This window comes from Argiope bruennichi, chromosome 6 (assembly GCF_947563725.1).
Source record: "Argiope bruennichi chromosome 6, qqArgBrue1.1, whole genome shotgun sequence".
In the NCBI taxonomy this organism is placed as follows: domain Eukaryota; kingdom Metazoa; phylum Arthropoda; class Arachnida; order Araneae; family Araneidae; genus Argiope; species Argiope bruennichi.
In genome coordinates this window covers 26,665,944-26,692,578 of record NC_079156.1, presented here as the reverse complement: position 1 = coordinate 26,692,578, position 26,635 = coordinate 26,665,944, and the positions used below count along the sequence as shown (strand labels likewise).

General features: G+C 28.8%; 1 protein-coding gene across 2 annotated transcripts in view; it reads right to left on the bottom strand.

The window, feature by feature from the left end:
* LOC129973063 (hypoxia-inducible factor 1-alpha-like) overlaps positions 1 to 25,894 on the bottom strand; it is a 262,208-nt gene extending 236,314 nt beyond the window's left edge. For both annotated transcript variants that reach the window (XM_056087424.1, XM_056087425.1), the window contains exon 1: positions 25,729 to 25,894. In XM_056087424.1, the coding sequence (XP_055943399.1) occupies positions 25,729 to 25,778 (50 nt within the window). In that variant the 5' untranslated portion in view covers positions 25,779 to 25,894. The remainder of the gene's footprint in view (positions 1 to 25,728) is intronic.
* Positions 25,895 to 26,635: the final 741 nt, after the last annotated feature.

Here is a 26,635-nt window from a genome sequence, read left to right as displayed (position 1 = left end):
CCCATTTTCTCCCCGAGGAACGTTAGCTTGTGCATTGACAAGCGTTCAGTTTTATGTTCTCTTTCATTTCACGCATCGTTTCCCATGTCTGCACACATGTTGAAAGATTTAAAAACAATATTTTCACTTTCTTTTCAGAGTTTTATTTTCTATTTTCTGCTTTTTGATAACAATGGGATGCCCCCCCTCACTCACTTACCGCCCACAACGACTCACGCTGCAATGCACATCATGGTAATATAGTATTTTACAGATTGATAATTTGGCTGTAAATCAAACAAAATGTAAATACCGTAACATAAAACAAAAAGAATATTTCTACATAGATATATTTTTAATACATTTTAAATTTTTGAAAATTTTATTGCCTATAAAACTTTTGAATATTATACTCAATTACCTAAGAATACATTGCCGCTTTATCAAATAGGCAGCTGCCTAAGGGCCCCCAAAATGTGTGAAGCCCCATGACCTATATTTTTGTGATATTTTCAGGGTAAATAATTTTTGTGCTTTCAATCGATTTACATGGGGCATATACCCGAGAATTTATTCAAACAAAAATCACGTATCATTAAAATTACAGAGCATTATTCTCAAAATGTTTTCTTCTTTTTTTCATGTTTTCAAAATCACTTGTTGATAAATGGAATGCAAATTTTTGAAATTAGTTAACTGACTTGGTAAACTTTTTTACTAGTCTTTAGATTGTGTTAAAAAAATAGTTTGTAACTTCGCGCTGTTTTGTTAAAAATTATTTTTAAATTTACATTCTATTTTTCACACATGAAATATCGCAATTAATACTTCACTATTTTAATTGATTAAACGTTTCATTATCTGTTTTCCTTAATATCTTTTAACTGCTTTATCTAAAAAAGCCGTTAAAATAATGAAAGTTCGAAGCTTAAAAATATTTTGCTGAAGGAAGTTTAAGAGAACAAGTTACATAAAATTTCACTGAAAACTTTTATGTAATATAATTAGTTAACTGAAAATTTTAGCAAGCATTAATCCAAGCGAACCAGCCGGTCGCCAAAGATGGCTAGTAATAAACAATATAATTTAAAACGATAATAATTATAGATAGTATAAACAGTTTCAACAGTTAATACGAAATTTAAAAAAAAAAATCCATCAACAATATCAAATTTTAGAAGTTTTGGGTGAGAAAAGGGAGGGAGAGGGCCCCATAATTTGCATTACTGAAATGCCATTACAAGGTTTAATTTGGCTCTGTTAGAATAAGCAAAGAGCGGTGGGATTAAAAGCGGGCAAAATGATAATCCACTTAAATAACTCATAAACATATAGCACATGCAGTGGATATTAACAAAAGAAAAAAAAATGTCCGGAAAAAAATGTTTATTAACAGTCAAGATACTTATGTTGTTTCGCAAATTTTTAAAGGAACATGTAAGTATCCATTTGAATAAAACAATTTAATTTTAAAACAATTTTTTAATTAAGTATTTTAAACAATTATTTGAATTTACAATGTGTTCTTTTAATTACAAAATGGCATTAGTATATTAGCATGGATACAAGACTTTTTTTTTTTCGTCATTTGTTCGGATTTTCCCTCCTTTTGGTAATTTTTTTTGTTTTGTTTCATTCCTCTCCCCCCTCCCCCCATTATCCAAGTGCGTTGTTAAAGTCATGAAATCAGTATGTCTACTGACTGAATAAACACAATCAATAAAAATGAAATAAGACACTTATAATTTTATAATTTATTTTTTTTTTAAAAAGAGCAAATTCTACGTATAAATTCTAAAGTTCAGTCTGTGCTTTAAAAATTGATATATTTATTATAGCAATGTTTTATATTTATAAAACATATAAATATAAAATATTTCTACAATATAATATTCATTTCTACCAGTAAATAAAATATAAAATTATTTGAATCTTAAATAAATAAACATTTTATCATTTTTCCCCCTTTAAAATATAAACGATAACAGAAAATATATGTTAAAAAAATAGAAAGAAAAAAAAAGCTCCTAGGTTCGAAGAAAAACTAAACTTTGCTAAAAATCTGTATATTTAATTTAATAGTTAATTACAGGAGTCGAAAATATGCATACACTTTTACCCAAAAGAGATTAAAATAGGTCAGATAATTAAAGACAAAATAGGAATTTCACAAAGAATGGAAAAGGCAGGATGCGCCTAAAACTAGAACCAGATTATCAATCAGAACATTTTACTTATTTTAAAGAAGACTACCCAAAATAACAATTTCGCGGTACTTAAAAGCACTTTATTTTTCCTAGCATGCCTGAAACCCCTAATTCAGACCCTCCACACCCCTCAGGCTCAATTTGATGAAGTTGATATTACAATTCAGGTTCTGGTGGAAGGTGGAGGTCCAGGTCAATGTTTCATTCGCTAGACAGGTAGGAAGAAAAAGTAGGGGCAGTAGGCAGTATCTAGGAGGAGGAGGGGAAGAGCTGCCATGTCAGGGGGGAAATTGAAGGATCTACTTTAAAATCCACACATAGTCGCCTCTGCCCCAAGGCTCCGATTGACGTCCCTTCAAGCAGAAAACACCTAAACTCCGAACAGATCTATTTAAGTCGTCACTTCCCCTGTCCATTCCGACAGGAAAATCCCTCTGGTGGATAAAAGCAAAACTCAGGTGGAAAAAAAAATCAACAAGTATAGCAAAGGAAATTCCTAGCGAAGAGGGCTCATATAAAAATAAATAATATTAGACCCCCCCCCCTCCGTCTTAGCACGTGACCTGGTGGGGAATGCAAGCAGAATTGATTCACATGTCTGCTGAGGGGAATAGCAAAGACGTGGGACACAAATCTTAAAAAGGGATTCTCAGAATCTCGAAAAATAATCTGGGAATGGATGGGGAAAGGACGAGAGGGAAGACGAAGATGACAGACATCAAAATGGTCATTGTATTTCTGGATTACATAACAAGATTTTTTTTTTAATATTTAATGGGTTTTTATAAAATAATAAGTGGTCAATCAACTTTTTTCGATGACTTATTTCTTAGTCTTCATTTTTATTTGTTTACTGATATCAGAAATAAAAGTGAGTAAGATAAAAGATCAGTGTTTTTTTTTTTAAGGACAAATTTAAACGTGGGAAAGTTTCTAAATAATCTATAACTTTAAAAAGAACTAAATAATAAGCTCAAAATACACACACACACACACAAAAAAAAAAATGTTATCCCCCCCCCCTCCTCCTTGGGCAAAAAGAAAAACAAGACGGCTTCAAATGTGATTTGATTTCAGTGTAGATACAGTCTTTACAAACACCGTACTGATTTTCTGCTTACGCCAATAAATCTAACGGGTTTATAATTTATATTAAATAGGCATCAAAAAGAAGAGCACATATGACACAGTCCTTAAACAGTCCTTTTGTTGCTGAGAACAACTGCAGTCGAAGACTGCAATTGTTCTCAGCAACAAAATGTAAAATTAGGAAAACGTCAGTGCTATAAGATTGGAAGCAATACGAGATTTCTGCTAAAGTGCCTACTCGATCAACGTATTTCTTAAATAATTAGCAAAAATTGACTCATTTAAGCACTCGATATTTTTTTGCATATCTGTAATTTCTTATGGCATAACAGTACCTGAAGATCAATATATATGCATTTTTCTAAAAAATAATAAAGTTGAAAAAATAATTTAAAATTATATATATATAAAAGATATTTTGAAGTCATTAATAGAAACAGAAGAACATAAAAAATTTAGAATTCAATTAAAGAAAATTCGCAATCTAGAATTAATTTGATTATTTGAATCCTTATAACGAACTGTCCTTCTTGATCTCTGCTGATTTAGGTACAAGAGTATATAAAATTTAATTCGAGATGCTAATCACTTCATACAATATAATATTTATAAATTTTACTCAAACTCCGGCTTCACTGCAACTTCTAAACAGCTTCTACGTTGCGCAGATTACCCATTTCCCAAGGAATTAAAATGAGGAATCGTCACATTTCTATCTAAAATTATATAAGCACAAAATATTTTCTCACAATCGATTTTCCAACGCTCCTATCGCCATGGGTTGGACAAACACAACTTAACAAAAAATTGGATTTTCTCATTGAAAGTATGAAGGAAAAAAAAAAAAGAACTTAAGAATTCAACATTGACTGTTCTGTTAAATCATTGTGTGTGTGAGAGTGTGTTGAAAGTTATATGATAAAGTTGCTAATATGATATAAAAATAACAAAATAATGATTTGTTACTTATGCAAATGCTTTTTGTATTAATAAAGTAATTAAATATTTGATATTATATATATATAGATATAGATGGATGGATAGATAGAGAGAGAGAATACTTTTAAAACACTGAACTTGTAACAAAATTTGACAAGCAGTATATTTTTTATTTTTGTCTGAGAAGAGGGAAAAAATTGCTGAAAAAGGAAAAAAGACAAACAGTTATAGACTGGCAACAACAATTATAAAAAAAGAAAGAAAAATATTTCAATAATGTTCGTGTATTTCTGTATGAGAATACAATTTACAAAACCTTTTTTTTTCATGACCTTAACATCGACTATGCCGAAACGAGCACAATGAAAATTGCGATATCTGTGTTTGCAAAACAGTTGTTAGTTCAGCTATTCAAAAATACACGAACTGTTCGTGAAGGGAAGGGGAAAAAAGAAACCTCCCGAACCGATATAAAATAGCCATCGAATATTGGCAACGCAGGCAATCTTCTACAGATATCTTAATAATAACCGCATTAAATCATTTGAATATTATTCTCATTAAATACTTATGAGAAAATTCTGCCCCGTGAAAGAATACACCTCACTAGTACAAAAAGCATTAGCATAAATAACAGATCAAAATGAATTACGTTTCAAAAAGGAGAGACAAATACATGATAATTTCCTTATTGCATCGTCTGTAACGTTGATCTTGTGGAAACTGACTACTGCTCGTTGAGAAGAAAAACAAACGCAAACATAATCTTTAATAATGCATAGGAATTTTGATTAGTTACGCATTTATTTCATTTGTGACTTCGACACACCTTCACATGCTTCTGAATTTAGAATAAATTACACACCTTCCTTAAGTAGAAAAGACAAAAAGAGGGGGACTGTGGGAGAGATAAAAGAATTATTTATCTCAGCATGCAAGTTTTATGGATCAATTTTTTCCTTTCATTTTAATATTATCCGCTTTTGGCGGACTGTTGTTCGACAGGACTAATGATAACAAAAATTTTCAATTAAACTAGTCGCTTCTAGTGACCAGTTTGTTCGCCCAGGTTATTGGGTTTTTTTTAGGCTGTTAAACGTTTAATATGAAATGCCTTTTTTTAAAAATATCACCTTGTTGTTCGCTACGGTTGAAAAACAAGAACTGGAGAAATCTGCTACAAATTATAATGGTTGGAAATTAAAGAGTGTATAAACTATGAAAAAAAAGGAAATTAAATTCTATTTTGGAGTTGCTGCCAAAAGAAAGCTTTTAATCTTAATTTTAATACTGGCAAAAGCCCACTATTGCATCTTTTGATGGATTAGTTTGAATTTAAGCATAATATTTAAAACATTGTTACTAAATGTATATTAAATTTAAAAAACTTTAAAAAGAAAATGCGGAAACTATTGTTTGTGAGATTATAGATTTGGAAGATATGGTCATTAAATTCCGTGATTAAGTCATAGGGATTAACATATGGCGATGGTTAAGCCTGATATTCTAGCTCGACTAAACTTTTGTTTTGACGTCTGTCTCTAGATTTTGTGTTTTTTCAGACTGTAATGGAATTTTGGGAAACACGGTGAGCAATTTCCAGAGCATTTTTAATAATATTTATAAGATCTATCAATTAGCGAAGTGCTGAATTAAGTAAAAAAAGTTCAAAGAAGCTGTCTGAAACAGTCGGATAACACTTTGTTTACATCTGATTGTTGCCATTCGGCAATAAGAAATGTGAATGATTACTGTGCTACCAAAGTTTTATATATATCAATATTTTAGGTAACTTGTCTTACTACTTTCTCCAGTAAAATATTTTTAAACTTCACAATTTCGTAAATATATAATCCATACTATTTTAAAAGCCTCGCACCGTTCTGTTTATTTTATTATCCATTTCATTTATTTTCAATCAGCTCAACTAAAATTTATAAAAGAGAGATACACCTTACTATTTCCAGATTTTAAGCAATGTAACTTTGTCTCTAACCTAAAACAATGTAAGATTTGCATTTTTCATATTAACAGTACTTTAAATATAAATTTAAATCGTTTACAAAATTTTCTAGAATTAAGTAATTGTATCGCTTGCTTTCCTGAAATTTGCTCTGCCAGTAATAATTTGTTATTAAGCACGATTACACGTTTCATTATTATTTGTAGTAATATATATAGTAATACGGATTTTAAAATAAAAACGAAAAAATATCTGCAATTTTAATAGAAGCTTTTACCAAAAACCTTAATATTTTCCCCAGAATTCTTGTCTATGTAATATCGTTCATAAGTAATTGACAAGCGTTATGTAGCGAATATTTTCTCTTTGTATTCTTGTTGCAAAATATGCTCATATTATACACAAAAGATTAAATTGTACAGCAAAAATAAATTTAAAAAATAAAAATTTAAAAAAAATCATATAATTAAAAAAAAAATTTTTTTTAACTTTTACATCATTTTTTAATTTTTACATCATCTTAAGATGATGTAAAAATTATTTTTGTATTCTAATTCTTCCAGAAGTAATCGCGGAAAAAAGTCAAAATTTTGTTTAATAAAACATTGCAAAAATCTTATTAAGTGTACATTCTCAACATCCAAACAGTGGCGTGCCTATATAAAAGGGCAAGTACCAAATTTGCGCCCCCCCCTTTTTTTTTGGAAACGCATTTCTGATTTTTTTTTCCTGATTTTTTATATCGAGCAGTGAGTGCAAGGACTGAAAATATTATTAAGCATAAATAATAATATATATAATATTTTGGAATTGATATGACTAAACATTAAAAATAATTTCACAATGATCGCCATAAAGAGACAAATCCCGAAATTATCTAATATAAATTTTATTACACTTTATTCTGTTAAAGGAATGAAATGGACATAAACTATTAAGTTTCTATTAAACTCTTATTCCAAATTAGGGAGGCCTATTGCCTTTGAGAGCTTCTAATTTTTTCTCATTTTGCTGAAACTGTTTTATTTAAAAATCTTGAGAATAAGAGTTTATAAGAAACTAAATTTTGTTTAAAATACAACAAATTGATTACGTAATTTTGGTCTCCTAGTAACTGCCTTCTGGGCACGTGCCCTGAAAGCCCCATTCTAGTTATGCCGGTGCCTCCAAAATATACATGTGCGATATTTAGTATGAATTGGATATGGGTGGTATGATTACTCGACGGGTTGGTATGAATGAGCGGCTGGCCAGGCCCATAAGCAATGAAAATTAATATTCACGATATTTGCATGAGATATACGGACAGAATTTTTGAAAATTAGCCCAAATCCTCACAAAAATAAAATAATAACCCATTCAGTTGCAAAACATGAAGAGCAGAATTTTTTTCATGGAATGTTTTTGGAGTATCTATTTTATCCTTACATTTATTTTAATAAAAGTTTATTACATTCACTCAATCTTTAATCCTCAGTCTGCCGATTTTTTAAAAAATCTCCATTTAGATGCAATTTCTGCAAACAAGTTCAAATATTTTTTAAATGGTGTTAAATATAAATATTGTACATTACTATTATGTAATTCAAATCTGCAACAGTAAAAAGTAAGTCTGCAAAAATCGCAGTAAGCAGCAGAAAATAGACTGGCTTCTAACTCGCAGAAATCGAGGAATGAGAATTTAGGGGGGAAGGGGGGTAACAATATTTCGGTCAAGTTTTGAAATCCAGCTGAAGTTTTCCCGTAACTAATCTATAAATATTAAAACTAAGCTTAGCTTTTAATTTTATAAGTTCCGCAACCTACAAATTAAAAGTTATTTGTTCTAAATAAAAGTATTAATGTCACTACTAACACACAAAAACGAAGAGTGGCCAAAATTTACATCACTACCATGCGCATAAAAATAACATTTAAGTGTTGGAAATAAATCACAATAAAAACTACAACAGCCGCCCACATCCTGAGTATCATCAGAGCAGCAGTTTCACACGAGGAATAATGATATACAACAGAAATAAATAAATCAAAAAACGGCTTTTGACAGAATCCCTTCGCGAAAACAGTTAGTTCCGTTATCACGTGACTTCAAAATCACGCGACTGAAAAACGTGGAACCTGTCTGTCTGGAGAAGGAACGCCAACCCCCACACAATGGCCAGGAAAATGTTGTTCTCTGCTCCCCTTCCCGCCCCCTCAAGTCTTTATTCATTTTCTTTTGGGGAGAGTAAGATAGAGAGTGAATAAATGATGTTACAAAAAGAAGGAAAACTCAGAACCATCCTCTAGCTTTGTTTACATCTAAATGCAAGAGAGACACACTGAAAAAAATGACTCAGGCGAAAGATATAATCTTTGTAATCGTCGACTAAGAATCGTAGCGAAAATTTTTTAAACTCCTGTCTGGAGTTTGGATTTATCGCGAGCGTATGCAGGATTCTTTATTTCAAAAATCAAGCAATGAGTTTTACTGATTTTGGACCAAATGATCTGGTCTCAGCAGAGCCAGATTAAGCCTTTCAAGTGCCTTTAGGCAATGCCTATTTCGGGGACATTTTACCACTCCAAACTTTCAAAACCGATTGTGTGTGTGGATTTTAATTTAATCTTTATAAGTAATTTTAAGAAGCAAATTTTGACAAACTGAAACAGCAAAACGCTTACTTTTAGATCATTTTCTAAAAAGTTGATTTCAAAATAAAACGCATAAAAAATGAAATTTTAAACTAATTTTAACAAAATAATAGAAAAAAAAAACCCATAACAAAACTTTTCTTAGGCCAATCTTAATTATATTTAAATAATAAAACCGGGCATTTATTTGCAAATTTTTTTAATTTTAATTATTAAAATTTTATTAATTTATTCATTAAAATTTTATATTTTTGGAGCGGTTGTAAAGCGGTTTACATTTTTACAAGTGGTTTTGGAGCGATTTACATTTTTGGAGCGGTTTTTTTAAAATCTAAGCAAATTTTTACACATGATATAGCAAATATAAAAAAAGTAAATGGTAATCAATTAATACTATAATTAAAACAATGTTCCTATAATTAAAACAATGTTCCAAAATAATTTAAACAATACTTGATTTAATTTGAATAAGTTAGAAAGCACCTCATTTATAATTTAATGGAAGCACAAAATTAAATGTCATTCAAAATAGCACAAACACCAAAAAAAAAAAAAGAAAAAGGAGAGAGAGGGAAGAAAGATCATGAGCTCGTTGTTCCTTTAAAGTTGTGCCTATTTAAGAATATGAACCTGGGTCTCAGCTTGTTCCAAAATGGATAATGTATTTAAGTATTCCAAATCTGGGGCGATCGCGATCCCAATTTAAATATCTCAAAAACTAGTATGATATAAAAATTCAAAATAATAATTTCGAACATTAATATGATATACACAAATGTACATTCACGCAAACGTTAAAATAAAAACTTTAAAATGTTACAATATTTTTTTAAAAAATCTGGAAATTCCGGTTTTGAGAAATAGAACATTCAGAATTTCTAATAAATCAGAATTCTATCGTCTCTACAAATATTTATATAAATATCAGACATTATAGAATAAAAGAACGTCGGTAAAAAAAAAAAAAAAAAAAAGGCATGCTTGTAGATCTGAAAATATTTTTCTGCTGGTCCCTGGACTTTTCTAGTTAGACTGTGCTAATTCAGAGCATTTTGTGGCTTGTGAAGAAACCGTATTTTAAGACAGCCGAAATCGTATATCAGAGATACGGATTCTGCGAATGTCGGTATTTTCATAAACGTGCAATTTGAGAAGACGTGTTTCATAAGAAATCGGAAGACGTATGTATGATTGCGTATAAGCAAATAAAGTTATGAATGAGAAAATTCAATAGCTCTCATTTTCTGAAATACTAACTTAAAAGAATTTTAATTAAAAAATACTATATTGCAAAATATTAAGAAATTTTTAATAAGCTAACATGTTTTTAAATAGACTGATTCAATAAGAAATCCTGTTTGTTTTTAAGCCTTAAATTTAAATTTAAAATCTATTAATGTAAATAATTTTTTCATTCTCAGATTTCCTATAACACAAATGCATAAAGGAAGAAATATCTGAAATGTGATAAATAAGTACTATGCCAAAATACGGATGTACTTGACAATTCTGGTAATTTCTAGAAAATCTAGTAAATTTTGATTTCATCGTATCTGCTGAAATTAAACCAATATTATAATTATTAATATAAATTCCTAAATTCATTAAACAAAAATTTTAATTTGTAAACGTCGATGCAAGAGAATACTTATTTTTAAAGTTTGAAAGCAATTCTTTCAACTAAAGGATCAAAGGAAGGAAATAGTATTTTATTAATTTGCAACCATTTTTTAAAAATTTTTTATAGCAATTATATAATTAGAGTAGGCAATTACAATCGGAAAATTCCATCCAAATATATTCGTATCTTGTCCAGGTCTAAATACTGCAATGACTAATATGCAAATCAAAAGACATTTTTGAAGGTGGAATTTTGATAAAAAAGAAACCCCCTATCAACAGCAGATTTCCTGCAAATAAACAATGCATTACCTCATTGTATAATTTTGATTTCTATGCGTTTGTGCTTTCTACAACTTCTGATATTCTAATACTTCAGTAACATTTGACACTTGTTTCTTGTTCGTGTTTTGGAACCATTAAAATGTAGTAGCCAACATTCGCTTTTAGCGCAATTCCAGATTCTTTATCGGCTGATTAATCAATTGGTCATTTCCCAAAGATATACTTTAATCTATCTAACAAAAATATTTACTTTCAGATTATAGACAAAGCTTAAAAACGAAAGATCGGAACGAAAATCTCAGAAAAACAGGACTGGACCAGAATTACCAAGTTTCTTGTGTTTGAATAAAAGATACAGAATTCGATCAATATTATTAGGAATTTCTCACAAAGATACTTCTGCCTATCTAAAGTAATGAAACAATGTTTCGAATGATGATTGGTTGGCTGTTATCCACCTTTGGTAGATAAAATGCCATGCTTCAAATGTACTGCAATTGCAAATCAGAAAACCAGATAAACGGGCGTTAAGAAACCATGCTGACAAACACAATATTTACCAAGCAAACTTGTGCTTTTGAAATAATTTCACCAACAATAAAGATTTTAAAACAATAGATGTTTATATAGCAAATAAATAAAACGAGAAGCATCAATTAAAGAAAATGAATTCCATGAATTTTGAACAAATTACATCGTAAGGATGTTGAAAATTAAAATGTTTAGTAGTCTTTATTTAATGATTTTTCTAAAAGATTGACCAATAAATGGAGAAATACTGGTTTCCTGCACATGATTACCACTAATTTTAGAGATACTAAACTGTAGATATAGTGTAAGAGTATAACATGAACGATATTCTGGGCGTTTATTGAGCAGGAAAAATGCCATTTTCTATATATTATTTAAATTAATCCTTGCGCTAGATGGCACCAATGATTAATTAAATTGTTTTACTATTTGTCAATTTCGAGATTATTAATTATAATCTATTAACATTTTACTTAATAAAATGTGCACAAATAAGACATTCTAAAGGACTGCAATTGATATTGGTAATAAATGTGTGTTGCTTTACAAGAGGAAAAAAACAGAGTATAAATAAGATACGTTTTAGCCACATTAAGGCACATCTCAAGCAGAAGTTTGGTATTTTTTATTTTAGTCCAGGAGAACATCACTAATCCGATACATGGGACAGGACACCTGTCAGACAGAGAGTACCGGCACTATAGAGAATCATATAATAATATATTTTTCTACCAGTGCGAAGCGGGCCAAAAATATGATGGGGGAGGGGGGATAGTGTATAAGGGTATTGAGTAACAGAAAGTTAAGTATAAAAATCATGTATTGAAGAGGTTTCCAAATTTTAGCAGGAAAGAATGACTCATCGCCAAATAGCACATTCCAACAAGTGGGTAGGACTAGTGGGAATGGCAGAAGTTATTCTGTGTGTGTTATGTTACAAGTATGAGATTAGAGTGCAGTAAAATAATAATAATAATAACAACAAAAAGATTCAACGAAAAAAAGCGCTTATTTAAAAGTAATAAAGCTAATTTAAATTATTTAGCTATCGCGACGAAGGAATTTATGAACAACACAAAATATATATATTGAAGCGCTAAATGATAAAATTTAATTATTTCCTATGGGACCAAATTATTTCATGAAATGATATATAATAAATGAATAATAATCTCTTTAAATGAATAATAACAATAATATAATATATTAATTAGTTATTTTATGGAATAACTAATTACACTTTACATTAACCCTATGAGACCGAACTCGCACGTTCAGTAAAGTTCTGACAAGGGCGGATAGCTGAAATTTCGGGGTAAAAGGTAATTCGCGAGCAGTCTCACTCATAAGGAAGGGTCAATTCCATTCTGTTTTTGTGCACAAAAAATTAACCTGGGTTTTTGTGGCACTGAAATTTTCACATCTATTCTGACTCATAGTGTTAATTAATGACAGCCTGTTGAATTGTACTATCAAAATACTATACAGATGAGAGAAAGAATTATTCACTTTTTACAGCACGCGTATTTAAAAAAGTTTAAGAACCCTATAAGTTGTCTTTTTTACACTGTGTGTATGTGTGTTTAAACTCACACTGTCTATAGAATGTAACATTCTTAAGTCAATAATTGAACATTTTGTACTGAAATATAATATGACTTGTTAACTTATTATAACTATGAATTTGATAATTTACGCTTTGAAAGGTTGGACCATTGTCCATTAAAATAATTTATAAATTTATAAAACGTAAATGGATTTTAGTTTCATGAAATTACGAATGAATTTATTTCATTCATAATTTCATAAATTATCCATGGTTTTGTTCTTTAATGTGAAATTATATATTTTTAAAACAAAAACTAACAATTCATGCACATTCCATGCAAACCAACTTAACTCGGGACTGATTAAATGGAAGCTTACAGAAAAATGAGAAACCAATTACAAAATTATTTTCGGCCAATGAGCGAAATTTCGTGGGAAAGACCAACAGAATATCCTATCGATTCCGATAAATTTATTTAGAATTCGATAAATAGTTTAGATTGAAAAGAGTACCGAAAACTGAAGTAAACATCTTAAATGAAGCGATAAACATCTAGATTAAAAAAATCAAGGCGCCGTTGTATTTAAATTCCTAGTCTCGAGTCTTTAAGTAAATGTTTTAAGAAGCTGATAACATTAATATACTTATTTACAAGCTTAGGAATGTGATAGCAGCACTTGCGACAGAAATATACAAGATACGGAATAGCAAGGCAGTTCTAAATTCAAACCCGGAATCTAGATAGAAGTTTCTAGATGGGACAAGGTTAATTAAGAACATTTATCAGAAAAGAAAAAGTAACAAATTTAAATTGCAATGCACAAATGGTAGAATATGAAATATTTTTATCAATTAAAAAAATTCCACAGTTAGTAAACTTTGTAATTATAATGACTAATGACTATGTCATTGGGAAAAAAATGGGGAGGGGACTAAACCCTTTACTCCAATATTCCTGTTTACCCAACTTGTTGGAACATATTTTTTGGTGATGAATGATTGTTTCCTGTTGAAATTTGAAACCTTCGCTCTTTCAGTACATGATTTATCAATTTAACATGCTCCTACCCAACAGCTTAATATAGTATTTTTCTCTTTGATGTATTATTGGCTCGTTTCCCATATGTTGAAACATTTATCATTGTATAACTCAATGATATCTCTATGATTTTTCTATAGCCTGGAAACTCTATAATCCGACCAGTGTCCAGTCCCATATGTGTTTTATTAGAGACTATTGTATTAAATAAAACTTTTAAACTTTTCCTATTCGCGAACCTCCCTGGGTGGAATTTTTTGTCAATGTATTTCGCTAAAAGCCCCAAGTAAAAAAATAAAGTGTAAATAAAAATTATTTTTTTCCCACGTATTTCGTAAAAGCTGGAAATAGAAAATTAAAGTGTACACTAATTAACTACAAAGAAATTATTTTTTTTTAATTTATTAAAATAATTTTCTTAATTATTCTTGCTTATAAAAAAACATGCGAGAATTGGAGTATCTAAATATTTTTCTATTCGACCCAAATATTTATATTTGAGTATTTTCTTATTCGGCCATTAAGCTATGCTACAGAAACGTAAACAATTAAAAACTGTGTTGTGTATGCAAAAATAATACCTTGAATATGCAAAAGAGTTAAAATATCAAATCTAAATTTTTCAGCATCATTTCTCCAGTGATTTCAATATTAATCTGATTGAAATTAAATTTATTCTTTAAAAAAAAACAGACTGTTTGTCACAAACATATGAGAACTAATAAAGCTGGTATCCGCACAGGACCGTAGATCTACAAGAAATAAAAATGTATTTCACATTTAAATATAAAATGAAAAATATGAAGCTGCAGCACGTTCACATAATTTTCTTTTTTCGTAATTTCCTGATATGTTTATTCCTTTGTATTAGAAAAACAAATTAGCGAAGACAAAAGTTTACGTGGAAGTATATTCCAATAAGAAATAATATCTCAAGAACTAAAATGTACGGTGCTAAAGTATTCAAAAATATTTTTTTTTAAATTTCATATTCACTTTTTATGATCAATTCAATGAATTTCCCATGTACAATTTGCTAAGCTGAGTTTTTTCAATGGTCTCAATCCAAATGGCAATGGTCTGAAACAATTGGGCTTTGATTAAAATTTTTTATTTTAGAAAATAATTAAGAAAGAATCTTGGCTTAGAACAGTTCACATAACAAGATCTGTTAACTCATAACAGCTTATTGCTCAAGTTATCGCAGATTCGGCAAGTCTAAATTCTTTCGAAATTCCACAGACAGGCCATTTCCATAACTAAAAGAAACCAGCAGAAGAGATCTCCCCGAAAATTTACGCATACCCTCTAATAAAGATGCTTCCCCCCCCTCAAACCCCGCATAAAACTGGCCCCTGGACAAGACTGAGATCGCCACGAATTCTCAGATTTTTATTTTAAGAATTCCACAATGAGAATTTTATGCTTCTTAGTATGGTAAGAAAAACCGAATATCTGTATCAGACATTTTTTCTCTACGACCAAATGAAACCAAAACTGGCATAGAACTACAATCCAAAATTTCGTTTATTTAAACCACTGCGTTTCTGAATTATTGCGTTTACATGCATGAGAAAGTACAGAAGGACTGACAGTCAATCCTCTGAAAGATTCAATTCCAAATTAAATGCAAATCTACATTATAAATCCTAAATTCGTCAATCAAATTTTTACATCATAGCACTTTATGTTTATTATTAGTTTAGCCAAATAAGATTCTTGAGAATAAATTTGATAGAAATCTATAAATTTGATGCCAAAACCATCTACGTAATGCTAACGTATGTGGCACAGAAATCTCTCTTATTTTTTGCTGAAAGGCAATAGTCAAATTTAACCCTTTAAAAGGGCCATTTTTTTTCTAGTCATATTGTGTTAAAATATTTTTAGGCATGAAATTAGGATAAGAAAAGGGATTCATTTAGCTTATTAGATAAATTTAATTTGATTCATTAATTAATTTGGTTAATTAATAATTAAGTAACAAATCAAGACATCATTTTGTCTGAGATAAAGAACTGAAGCATTTAAGTTTCTGACTTACAAAAAAAATTGCCAGAACTGATGCCAATCTACATAATTTCATACAAAGATTGATAAATTTGGTGGGAAAGCATACTTCCCACGGCCCTAGAAAGGGTTAAACAAATCAATATATGAACGCTTCAGACCTGCTGCATCTAATTTTTTTTTTTTTTTTTTACAGCTGCATTTAATTCAATGCTTTGCTAATTACTGGAGCTGCAAAAGGTTATTAGAAATGTTCTGGTATAGCATTCCATTCTGGCAGTGGAAAAGGGATGCAAAAGAAATCAAGAAGTAGGTACCAAACAGAAATTTTATCAAGCGCCAAAAATAGGCTTGACCATCGCCAGATGGGTAATCGCTATGATTTTACTATTCCATATTAAACATTTAAAAAGTCAATAATCTGGATGAACAAGCTGGTAGCTAAAGGCGGCTATTATATCGAATTGTACTCAATGCGATTTTGAGTTATCGTGCTCACAGACAGCACTCATAATTTTTTTTAAAAAATGTATTTTTCGGACTCAGGGTGGTCCGAAACGATACGGTTCGCCAATAGTTCGAATTCGAGCGTCTTTGACGATTGAAACACTTTCTCTTTGTGTAACCAAAAGTTTAAAAAAAAAAGAAAAGAAAAAAAACGCGTGTGAGGCACCGAAAAAACGCGTGTGCTACACGGCGTTTTTGTATTAGCCTGTATCCATTGTCAAGTAGCCCCTTGGCGCATTTGCCCAGACTACTTAGGGGAATTGCCAGATAACATGGGAACCTGAAATAAGGGGAACAGGGGAGAGCAGGCGTCAGCGAAGGAAAACGATGGTTTGACAAATAGAGGGTTGTCTACACAGTTGACCTTCTCAAGGCCAGCACTGCTGAAGGCAATGAGAAGATAAGTAATGGAATTCTCACAGTTATGGCCTCCCCTAAATTCTTATTTCACCCACCTGTTGAGAAAGAGGTCATTGCATTGAATTTCGTGCTCGTTACGTATTGTAAGATTCTTTTTATTTTTGATGTTCATTGAGGAAATAAAAAACGTTAAAATAGTTCCCGTATTTTTCTTCTAAAAAATGCCAGTGAATCTGCAAATGTTTAACTGATTGTAAACCTAATTTACTGACAAACACATCAACAATTTTCAAAAATATAAATTAGAAATTATATCGTAAAAAGTATAAAATTATCAAAGACTTTTTTTTTCCCTTCGTTTTCACAGCAATTCATATTTTTGAAATCTTGATAATAAAAAAAATTCCTTGTCTGTTACTTCATAGACGGCGAAATTACATAAATGAGATAAAGTTGCATCATTTCTCTCAGCAAAATAAATAGCAATCACCGTCGCCTCGCTAAGTGCCTCACTGATAATGATCGTGGTTCTTTTCTGGAATAAATGAAGCGAAAATTCGACCGCATTTGTATTCATTTCCACATGTATTTTCGCAGAAAATCATAATCAAATTGCTTTTTTCCTCTTTGTATATCAAGTAATTGATCATAAATGTCCATTATAAGATTTAAGAAGGCGATTAAAATTCCACACAAATGCCGGTCCCTAGGGACTTAGGTAACTAAGGTTTTAAAACAAATAATAGCTACATTGGTAGTTTTGGCCGAACCGTTGGAAAAATATAAAATATCTTAAGTTATGTACATATATTCGAGATTAATATTATTATTATTGAAAAACTTTATAAAATACTTAGCTTTTTGAATTTTTGTATGAAATACGAAACACATATGATACAAAAATATAGAATTAAAAATCATATATATTTTTTGAAACCTAAAAATAAGTATTAAACAAATCTTCCTAGTTTCGAAATTTAACAAATAATTTGTTCAAAATTCTTCAGATAAAAAAATACATCACTTCGATAAGAAATACATCCTAAATTAAGAAATAAACAGTATTCCAAACCAGTCTTTAAATATTGGCGTCTGACTGATAAATAGCATGATTTTTTTTAAATTCTTTTCACATTACAATGTATTAAAATTTATAAAATCTTTCTAAATAAACAGATCGCATATCCTGTAGTTCAGAAATTGCAGATTATATTGAAAAAGTCCACACAAATGCCGGTCCCTAGGGACTTAGGTAACTAAGGTTTTAAAATAAATAATAGCTACATTGGTAGTTTCGGCTATATACTCTATATATTAGATTATATACTATATATATTAGATTTATATACTATATATATTAAATTTTAATTTATGAAGTTTTTCATCTCAAGTTTTTACCAAAATTTTGATTTTGGGAAAAGAAGATTTAAAAGATATGCATCGAGCAAATATTAAAAAGCAATGTAGTTAAGAAGCAAAATTCAAACAACTGTGTACAAGAAAAACTATTCAGAAATAAGACTATCAAATAACACATATTTGAAAAATGTTTTTTTAATGCAATATTTTACCAAATAAAATGCATGATTATATGGTAGTGACTAAGTTCATGATGAATTTTTTGAAATATATTATCAAATATTTATATTTTTGAATTTTTGTATAAAATGTACTAGAATGTAATTTAGCTCACACTTAAGCTAGACACATTCCCTTTAGATAAATTGTACGAATATTTGAGTAGTACAATATTTAATCCTATACTAATGTAAACAAGCTTAAAAGTCATTTTAAAGATTTTAAATTGATCACATTAAACATATTATTAAATTACATTTTACCTTGGTGGATATATATAATTTTTTAAACATTTTTTTTAAGTAGTCACATAGAATGTATGTTCCTACTTTTCTGCAGTAATCTCTGCCACCATCTTTATTTTTCTAAGGAATTTGTCGAGAGGAAACAAAACATTTCTCAGAATATGTTCCCATTTAGCAATAACGATTCTAAATAGAAGTTTCTTAGATTTCCATCGATGAAAGCAAACGATGTAAACACACTTGATAATGGCAATAAGACATAACGAGATTATAGTTTATCAGATGAATGGAAATGTACTATAATTAATAGTCAATCACTGCCGGATGACAAGTACGGCAGGCATCGTTATTACACTCGTCTTAGATTGATTCTTCCTGTTCAAGTAGCTTATGTATGTGAAAAAAAGTAAAGAAAGAATATTACATTTCCGTTTTATATCAAATGTATCGTTTTCCACATTACTCCGATTTTAATTAGGATGTTTTATATAAATTTTTACTCTAAATACAAATTTGCAAGCAGAAACGCTAAATTGCCAACAAAAATCAAAAACTGAACTTTTCCAAAAGCTGAATAAAGATATTGCATGATACTGAATATTCATTGCATGTAAAATATGTTTTACCAACAATGTATGAAAATCGGTATTCTATAAAATATTTTGGCACGTATGTATGAAATATATCAAACGATTAAACATTTCACGTATATCCAAGACATTCTATAGAATGCTAAATGTCAAACCGGCAAAGTATGAAATACATCTCCGATTTAGGAAAAAGAATCAGTTTCAAAAAACATGGATGAGATTGTATTCGATTATCGATTAAATAAATATGACGATGTCATGCTGAATAAAGAAACAATCATTTATGCTACCTGTTGTGTGTGTTTGAAAGAAATCAGAGATGCACAAGCATGCACACATGGTACGAAAAAAATCATACTTTCTATGGCTATGCTAACAGAAACGATGAAAATGATTATTTTCTGCTATACTTTTTGTTCAAAAACTAATAAACTGTTTTATTAACCGCTTAACTGTTTTGCCCGAGTGCCATGCGTGCACGATTTATCGAATTCTGAAAGTTGTAAGCAAAAAATAAACCACTCATAACGATTATAATTCAATATTAAAATTACTTCTAAGTCAAGTATTCAACGGATTTCCATTTGAATCAAAATAAGAAAATATTTTCAAAATAGGAGGTGTCATCTTATTAAAGAAAATAAAACAGTTAAGGGGTTAATAGCGTTATCGTGATTTTTTTTAAATCCATATAGCATTTAATATTCCATTGAATGTCTCGGTATTATATATATAATGCCTGGGAAAGTGTATTATAATTCACAAACTTCGTACTTGTCCAAAAAACGCTTGAGATTTTCTAAAGTGCATAATAAACTGATTCTAGTATTTTAAAGTACCTCTTTAGAATGTTTATGTATTTTTATTCTTTATGGTTTTGACTCTTTAGAATGCTTATTAGTATGTATTGCATTATTGTCTACATAGTATGTTATTATTAGTATGTGTGGTATTATTGTCTGCTTAGTATATTTTTATTTATTTTATATATTTTTATTAGTATGTATGATATATTTTTTTAATTACAGCCAGTTGCCCCATTACCACAGAACTAAGCCGTATAAACAGGGAAATATGTATAGTATTATCGTCTACTTGGAATGTTTTTATTCAATAATAAACATAAAAAGAAGAACAGTCTAAATTCATTATGTTCGTAAGAAATAAATATTACAAGTCGACATTTTTAAAATGCTAAACAAATGTGTTTCTTTGTAGAACGTAATGTTAATCATATCTGTCATGCTTTGAAATTGATTTATCTTTTAATTATTGCAATCATTCACTCACACGTGTTTTCACTCTTCGGCCGGTGATATATTATATACCTTTATTTGTGTGCAAGTGGTAGTAACCAAATTTAAAAATTAGCTTAATTATTAACAAATAATCACTTAAAATTTCTAATGCATTAAAAACTGTTCAGAATCAGTATCACAAACTATACGCAATTTGTAAACTTTATTGTAACTGTTCGAATGTCATTTTTTTATAAGCTAAACGATGCATTGAAGTCATAATTTAAAATTTCATCTCTTGTTTTTTATTATAGTTTCTTTTTTCAAACTTATCAATTTTCAGGGAAAATTATCACACAATATTCTAAAATATCCAAGAATTGTACAATAAGAGCTATCATTCCATGTTCAATAAACATTAATATATAAAATATCAAATAATATCAATATATATAAAAATCAAATTCGTTTTGCTCATATATATATCAAAATATTTAAGTATTGCCTCTAAAAGTGAAATTTCCTAATCAATTTTTCCAATTATGTAAAGTGTTCAAATTAATTTAAATTACTGCAGTTAGATTATATTATTCACCATGTATTTACAATTTATAAAAAATATTTAACAATTAAATAAATTTAATTTGTACAGCTTTAAAGAAAACATTAATATTTATATTTTAAAAAAAATTAGCTAATTTTGATATTTGTGTGGCAATGTTCTACTACGAAACATTTTAGATGACTTGTTATTAACTTATTATTATTCATTATGTAAAGATATAATTAGTATGACTTATAAAACATATGTCAGTTAATAACAGTTTATTTAGTTACGCTCATAAGAATATTTATTTTTTATTACAAAATCATGCTTTCAAAAATAAAATACTTTCCATAAGTTTTTTTAATTAGTGAATAATTATTAAAATACGATGAAATTCTGAATTTCCTGTTATAAATTTTATAGTCATTGATGTCAAATAAGAACGGCTGTATTTCAAAAGCGAATGCTTGCATTATTATTATTAATTTCACTTTATTTCATTCTATATTGTATACTATTTTTTTTCTCAGTATTTATTTAAAAATGGAAATCAACCGGAATTCTGTTGGATTTGCGCAAGCTAAACACATCAATTAAAGTGCACAGAATAGACTTAATAGACAAAATGCCTCGTAACAAAAGCAGGTCAAAGATATAAATTGTTGATTCAGCCCTTGTTAAACAATACTGTTATTTAGTAACAGCTAAAACAATCATCTTGAAGTAGGCTAAAAGTTAAATCCAAAAAGAAACATTTAACATATTTCTTTTTATATCACATTTTTTAACGATTTCATAGCATTTTTTATAACAAATTTTTTTTATCGTTTAGAAATTAATTAGATGCAACATCCGATAAAAAAAATATAAGATCGCAAAAAGAAATTTGTTAATAGTTAATGAGCATATTTCTAACGTAAAATTAAATTTTAATTTGGGTTAATTCTGTTCTCACTCTTAAAAAAAAAATGAAGTGAAAAGTTTTAAAAAGGCCAAACGAAACATTTATTAAATTACAATAATCAAACATTATACAAAACATTCCAAATTAACATCTTGAAACATTAAAAAAATAATCATATTAGAGATTATTATTCAAAATTTAGAATTTTATCCAAAATTTATTTATATATTATTTGCTAAATGAAAAAAAAAAAAAAAAACTTTTCTATTTTAGACAAAATTTATTGCAATTTGCTGTTTTTGAGAAATAGCACAAAATAAGTGGTAAAATGAAAAATATGCCTTGGACAATAGTCGCTAGAAAATCGCTTGAGCCATTTATCTTTCAACATGAAAAAACGATGGCAACTAGTGTGAGCAAACGATTTTCTAGACGAGATAACCATCACGGCTTACTCGCGTTAGTCTCGCCGGCTCCGATAAACTTCAATAGCGCTTTTGCCTATAGGATATTGAAACTAAATCTTGCAATATAATGCAAATGCTTATTATCTAAAAATATCATGTATTTTTTTTTTCATCAGTAAATAAATGTTTCTTGATTGGTATCATACCTTATTAGTTAAAAAAAATTCTAAACCTTCAAAGCAAATTTATAAATAGGTAAGTTGGTTAAATTAAACTAGTCGCATTTCTGCAATATCCTATGAAGCTTTTTATGGTTTATCAGTGTTTTTGTCTAGATGATGTTATACAAACTTATTATGCAAATATATTATTAAAGAAATACAAGGAATAAATATGATTTAATTCCCGTTAAAGTTTGGTCATAAAATTTTACACATTAGTAATACCGTTATGTTTGAATTTGCTGTTTGTTACTTATTTTGCATTGCAAATACATTAAAAAAATTTAAGAATTTTTTTAATACACATCAAAATATATTTTAAAATTAACAATGCTACGTCATTTTTTAGTTGAATATGATTAATTTCAACTACATTTTGACAACGGTTTTGTTGGTTACTTTTCTTAGACGAATATGCATTTGCAAACGAATTCAATAACAAAATTTGTTTGTAAATGCATATTTATTTTTTACAAGACTTCAAAGTTAAATAAAGAATAGAAGGAGCAGATGGAAAGTTGGCGTATAAATAACAATTTCCTATAGTCAACATTTCCTATATATACATTATTTATATCGGCAATTGGACGAAAAATAATATCAAAGAACATTGTCATCAAAACCTATCATAAAAACATTTATAATTTGAATTTGAAGATTTACATAATAAAGTTTTATATACTTATAAATTTAAGAAAAATATTTAAAAATATTATGAATTTGAATTTAAAAATTAGAAGAAATTAGAATTAAAAATTATAAGATTATTTACCAGACAAATCAATGTTATCCATTCCCCCCCCCCTTCAAACATCTTTAAACCAGATTATTGCAGAGCGGCACGAAATAAGTGCACAATAAAGTAAATAAGGAGTGGAGGGGAGACATCGATATTATAAAAATATGCCGCTTTATAAAATAAATTCATTTCATTTCAAAACCTAATCTTATAAAAACAAATCTACTCTATTGCTTTTCACCCATCAGATAAATTAATATCCATAACAACAATACATATAATAACAAAGTACAAATACTACAAAAACACAATGATGTTTATTTGAAAAAACAGGGGGAGGCAAAGATGAGGGGGGGGGGATCTTGGTCTAAGGATTGATCAAACAATGCGCAACATCTGCTAGCCACAAGTTGTTGTTGCTCAATACAGACATAATATTTCCGAAGATTAAACAACTTTAATTTGAATCTAATTTTTAAAAATTTCTGCGTTTTTCAAATGGTATATTTTAAAATAGATCCCAGTGCCTCTTCAGGTGTTCACGTTCTTTTTTTTGGGGGGGGAGGGGGGGTTATAAGATATCGTGAATACCTACCATACCATTCTATTTCACTAATTTAAGATTAGATAAAATATTCGGCCTTTAGATACCAAATAACTTTGAGCTATGTATTTGTGCCTAAAGGAAGAGATTCTTCTTAAATGGGAAGGGGGGGGGGGCAGATAAGTCAAGCTGATATTTATAAACTATAAGAATATGCTCCACACACACCCCTCACACAAAAAAACTTTGATTACAAACCTCATGTATTTAAAAATCTATATTATGAAATTCTCTATTTTAAAGTAAAGTTACTTAATTCTGTGAATATTTTAATGCAGCTGTCAACTGCTTATAAATAAATACTGAGTAATACACAAGTGATGCAATCATTTGTAGTTATCTACAAATCTCTTGATATTTGGAATTTGTCAGTGACTATAGAAATTACAAAGATGAATTAAGTGATATATATTAAAAGGATGAATTATAATAAATATTAGAGATATCACTAAAGAAGTGAAATATATTAAGGGATGGATCTGAATGGAAGTAATAGCCAAAAAGAAATGCTAATAAACTGCTAAGTAGTATGCAATGGTCATAATTAAAAAACAAGAATATAATCTCAAGCAGATTCATAAGGCCAGTTATTTTATTTTGTTTTTATCTTACTTAATTCTGAATAGGGGAAAAAAATTAGTAAATCCTCGATTGCTAAAATATTATTTTTACACTGGATTATAATTTATCAAAAGAAATTTTTTCCATCACTGAAATTAAAATTGAAAATAAATAACTAAAATAAAATTGGGTTTATATTTTGAAAATTCCATTATGAATGCTTTAAATATTTTATGAAGTTTAAATAGAATTCTATGTAGATAGTTTCAATTGTTTGAAATACTGTCATCTTTTACAGCTAATATTTACTATTAGTACTATTCATACTATGTGACCCATAACTATAATTTAATTTATAATAATGAAAACATCCATTGACAGTCTTAAAAATAATACAGAACAATTCATTCATGTATATATGCCAGTGAATCAATCTTATCTATATAAATCTATGTGCATATATGTCAGTCAAAAATAATAGCTTTCTTTGAAAACTGTAAAAACCAAGTTTGACCTACCAGTTTTATAATGAAACCAAATGAATATAAAATAATGGAAATAAAATAATAAAAATAATATTCAATAAATAAAATTTGAAGTAGTTAGCTAAAAAAAATATAAAAATAATAGACAAGAAAAATTTATGCAACATGTGGAAAAATTTTTAATACACTTTTGAAAAAATATAATTTTTTTAAAAAAAAATTTTAATGAGTAATGTTAAGGATTTAAAAACAAAATAATATCAATTAAAAAGAAATAAAATGATACTAAGTTAATAATAATAGTTTTAATAGTAATAGTTTTATGATAAATAATATCAAAACAAATCAAAATAATAATAAATGAATTACTAAATTTGACTATATTAATAAAATTTATTAAAAATTGCATCTATATTACTTTTTATGTTTGTAATTATTTTATCCCGAAAGTATAAATGTAAACAAAAATAATATTCCATAAAGCTAGTCTCAATCAAAACGATTTTCTTTAGAATTATAAAAAGCATAAGCCTAACTTTCTCAAAATCAGTGAATGATTTTCCAAAATAAAAATATGCACTTGTCTAAAAAATGAAAAAATAATTTTTAAATTATAAATAAAGTCTGCATTTTCTGTACTCATCCTATCCATGCATATAGATATGCGATTGTAAGTCTTAAGAACTTTAGTGGATATCACATTTTTTAAATCACAGTGTTCATTTCAATTAAATTAAAGATATACATTTTTTGCATATTTCATATAGAATGAGTGACATGAAAATGTAATATGACAAATTGTGCAAAGATCGATTCAAATGAAGGTTCCGAACCATGCCGTCCAACCAGATCGTATATTAGTAAAGTAGGTTGCATTACTACATAGGCAAAACTTACCTTCTTTTTTCCTTGACAATCGGCGGAATCGCCACTTTTCCACCACACATGGTGAGAAATCACTATTGTTAATCCAATTAATTGCTGTAAATTTAAAAAATCCTGTTTAAGAACACTACAAAACACAAATGTTCACGTGTCTCGGAGCTATATAGAAAAGACTGTTCTAAACTGCTTTAGTTTACAAAAATGTGAGGCATGACGTCAACTTTCAAAACATGAGCTCATGGCGCCATCTGGTGTTGCAAGCAAATAGCAGGTGGAGTTCTGCTTGATAGCAGTATGATTAGTACTTCCCTGTTCCCCAAGATAAACAAAAACTTTCTAGATTGTCAAAAAATACCAATTTCGCGTATCGCAAAAAATATTTTTAATTAAAAATAATAAGCTTTTTTTATATTTGAAAGCGCATAAAATGAGATATTATATAAAGAGACATAATTACTAGTAGAAACGGAGTTAGGCATTTTAAAGGCCTAGGGCAATGCATATTATGAGGAGTTCGTTTCAGGACCCCAAGACACTAGGACTTTTCGATGAGTACAGTTCGTTAAGGGGTGGACACAGAAAGATGAACGGTTATTACGGCTTCTAATCTGAGTTCACCCTATTGCTAAATGTAAGCATCTTCTGCTTTCAACTTTCTTCCCGTCTCTTTTTTTGACAAAATGAACGCCACTAGACGCATGCGCGGAGGATTTCAGAATCCAAGAATGAACTCTATATTTTTTATCAATTTAATTTCACTCTTCAACTCATTTTAAACCTAATTAAAATGTTTATAGTTAATTTTAAAGTATTATTTAAGCAAACATTTATATTTTTTTATTTATGTATTACGACACCCAATTAAAGGGCATCCATGTTGGAATAGAGTATTATTGAATCATTTGCTAATGTATAATTA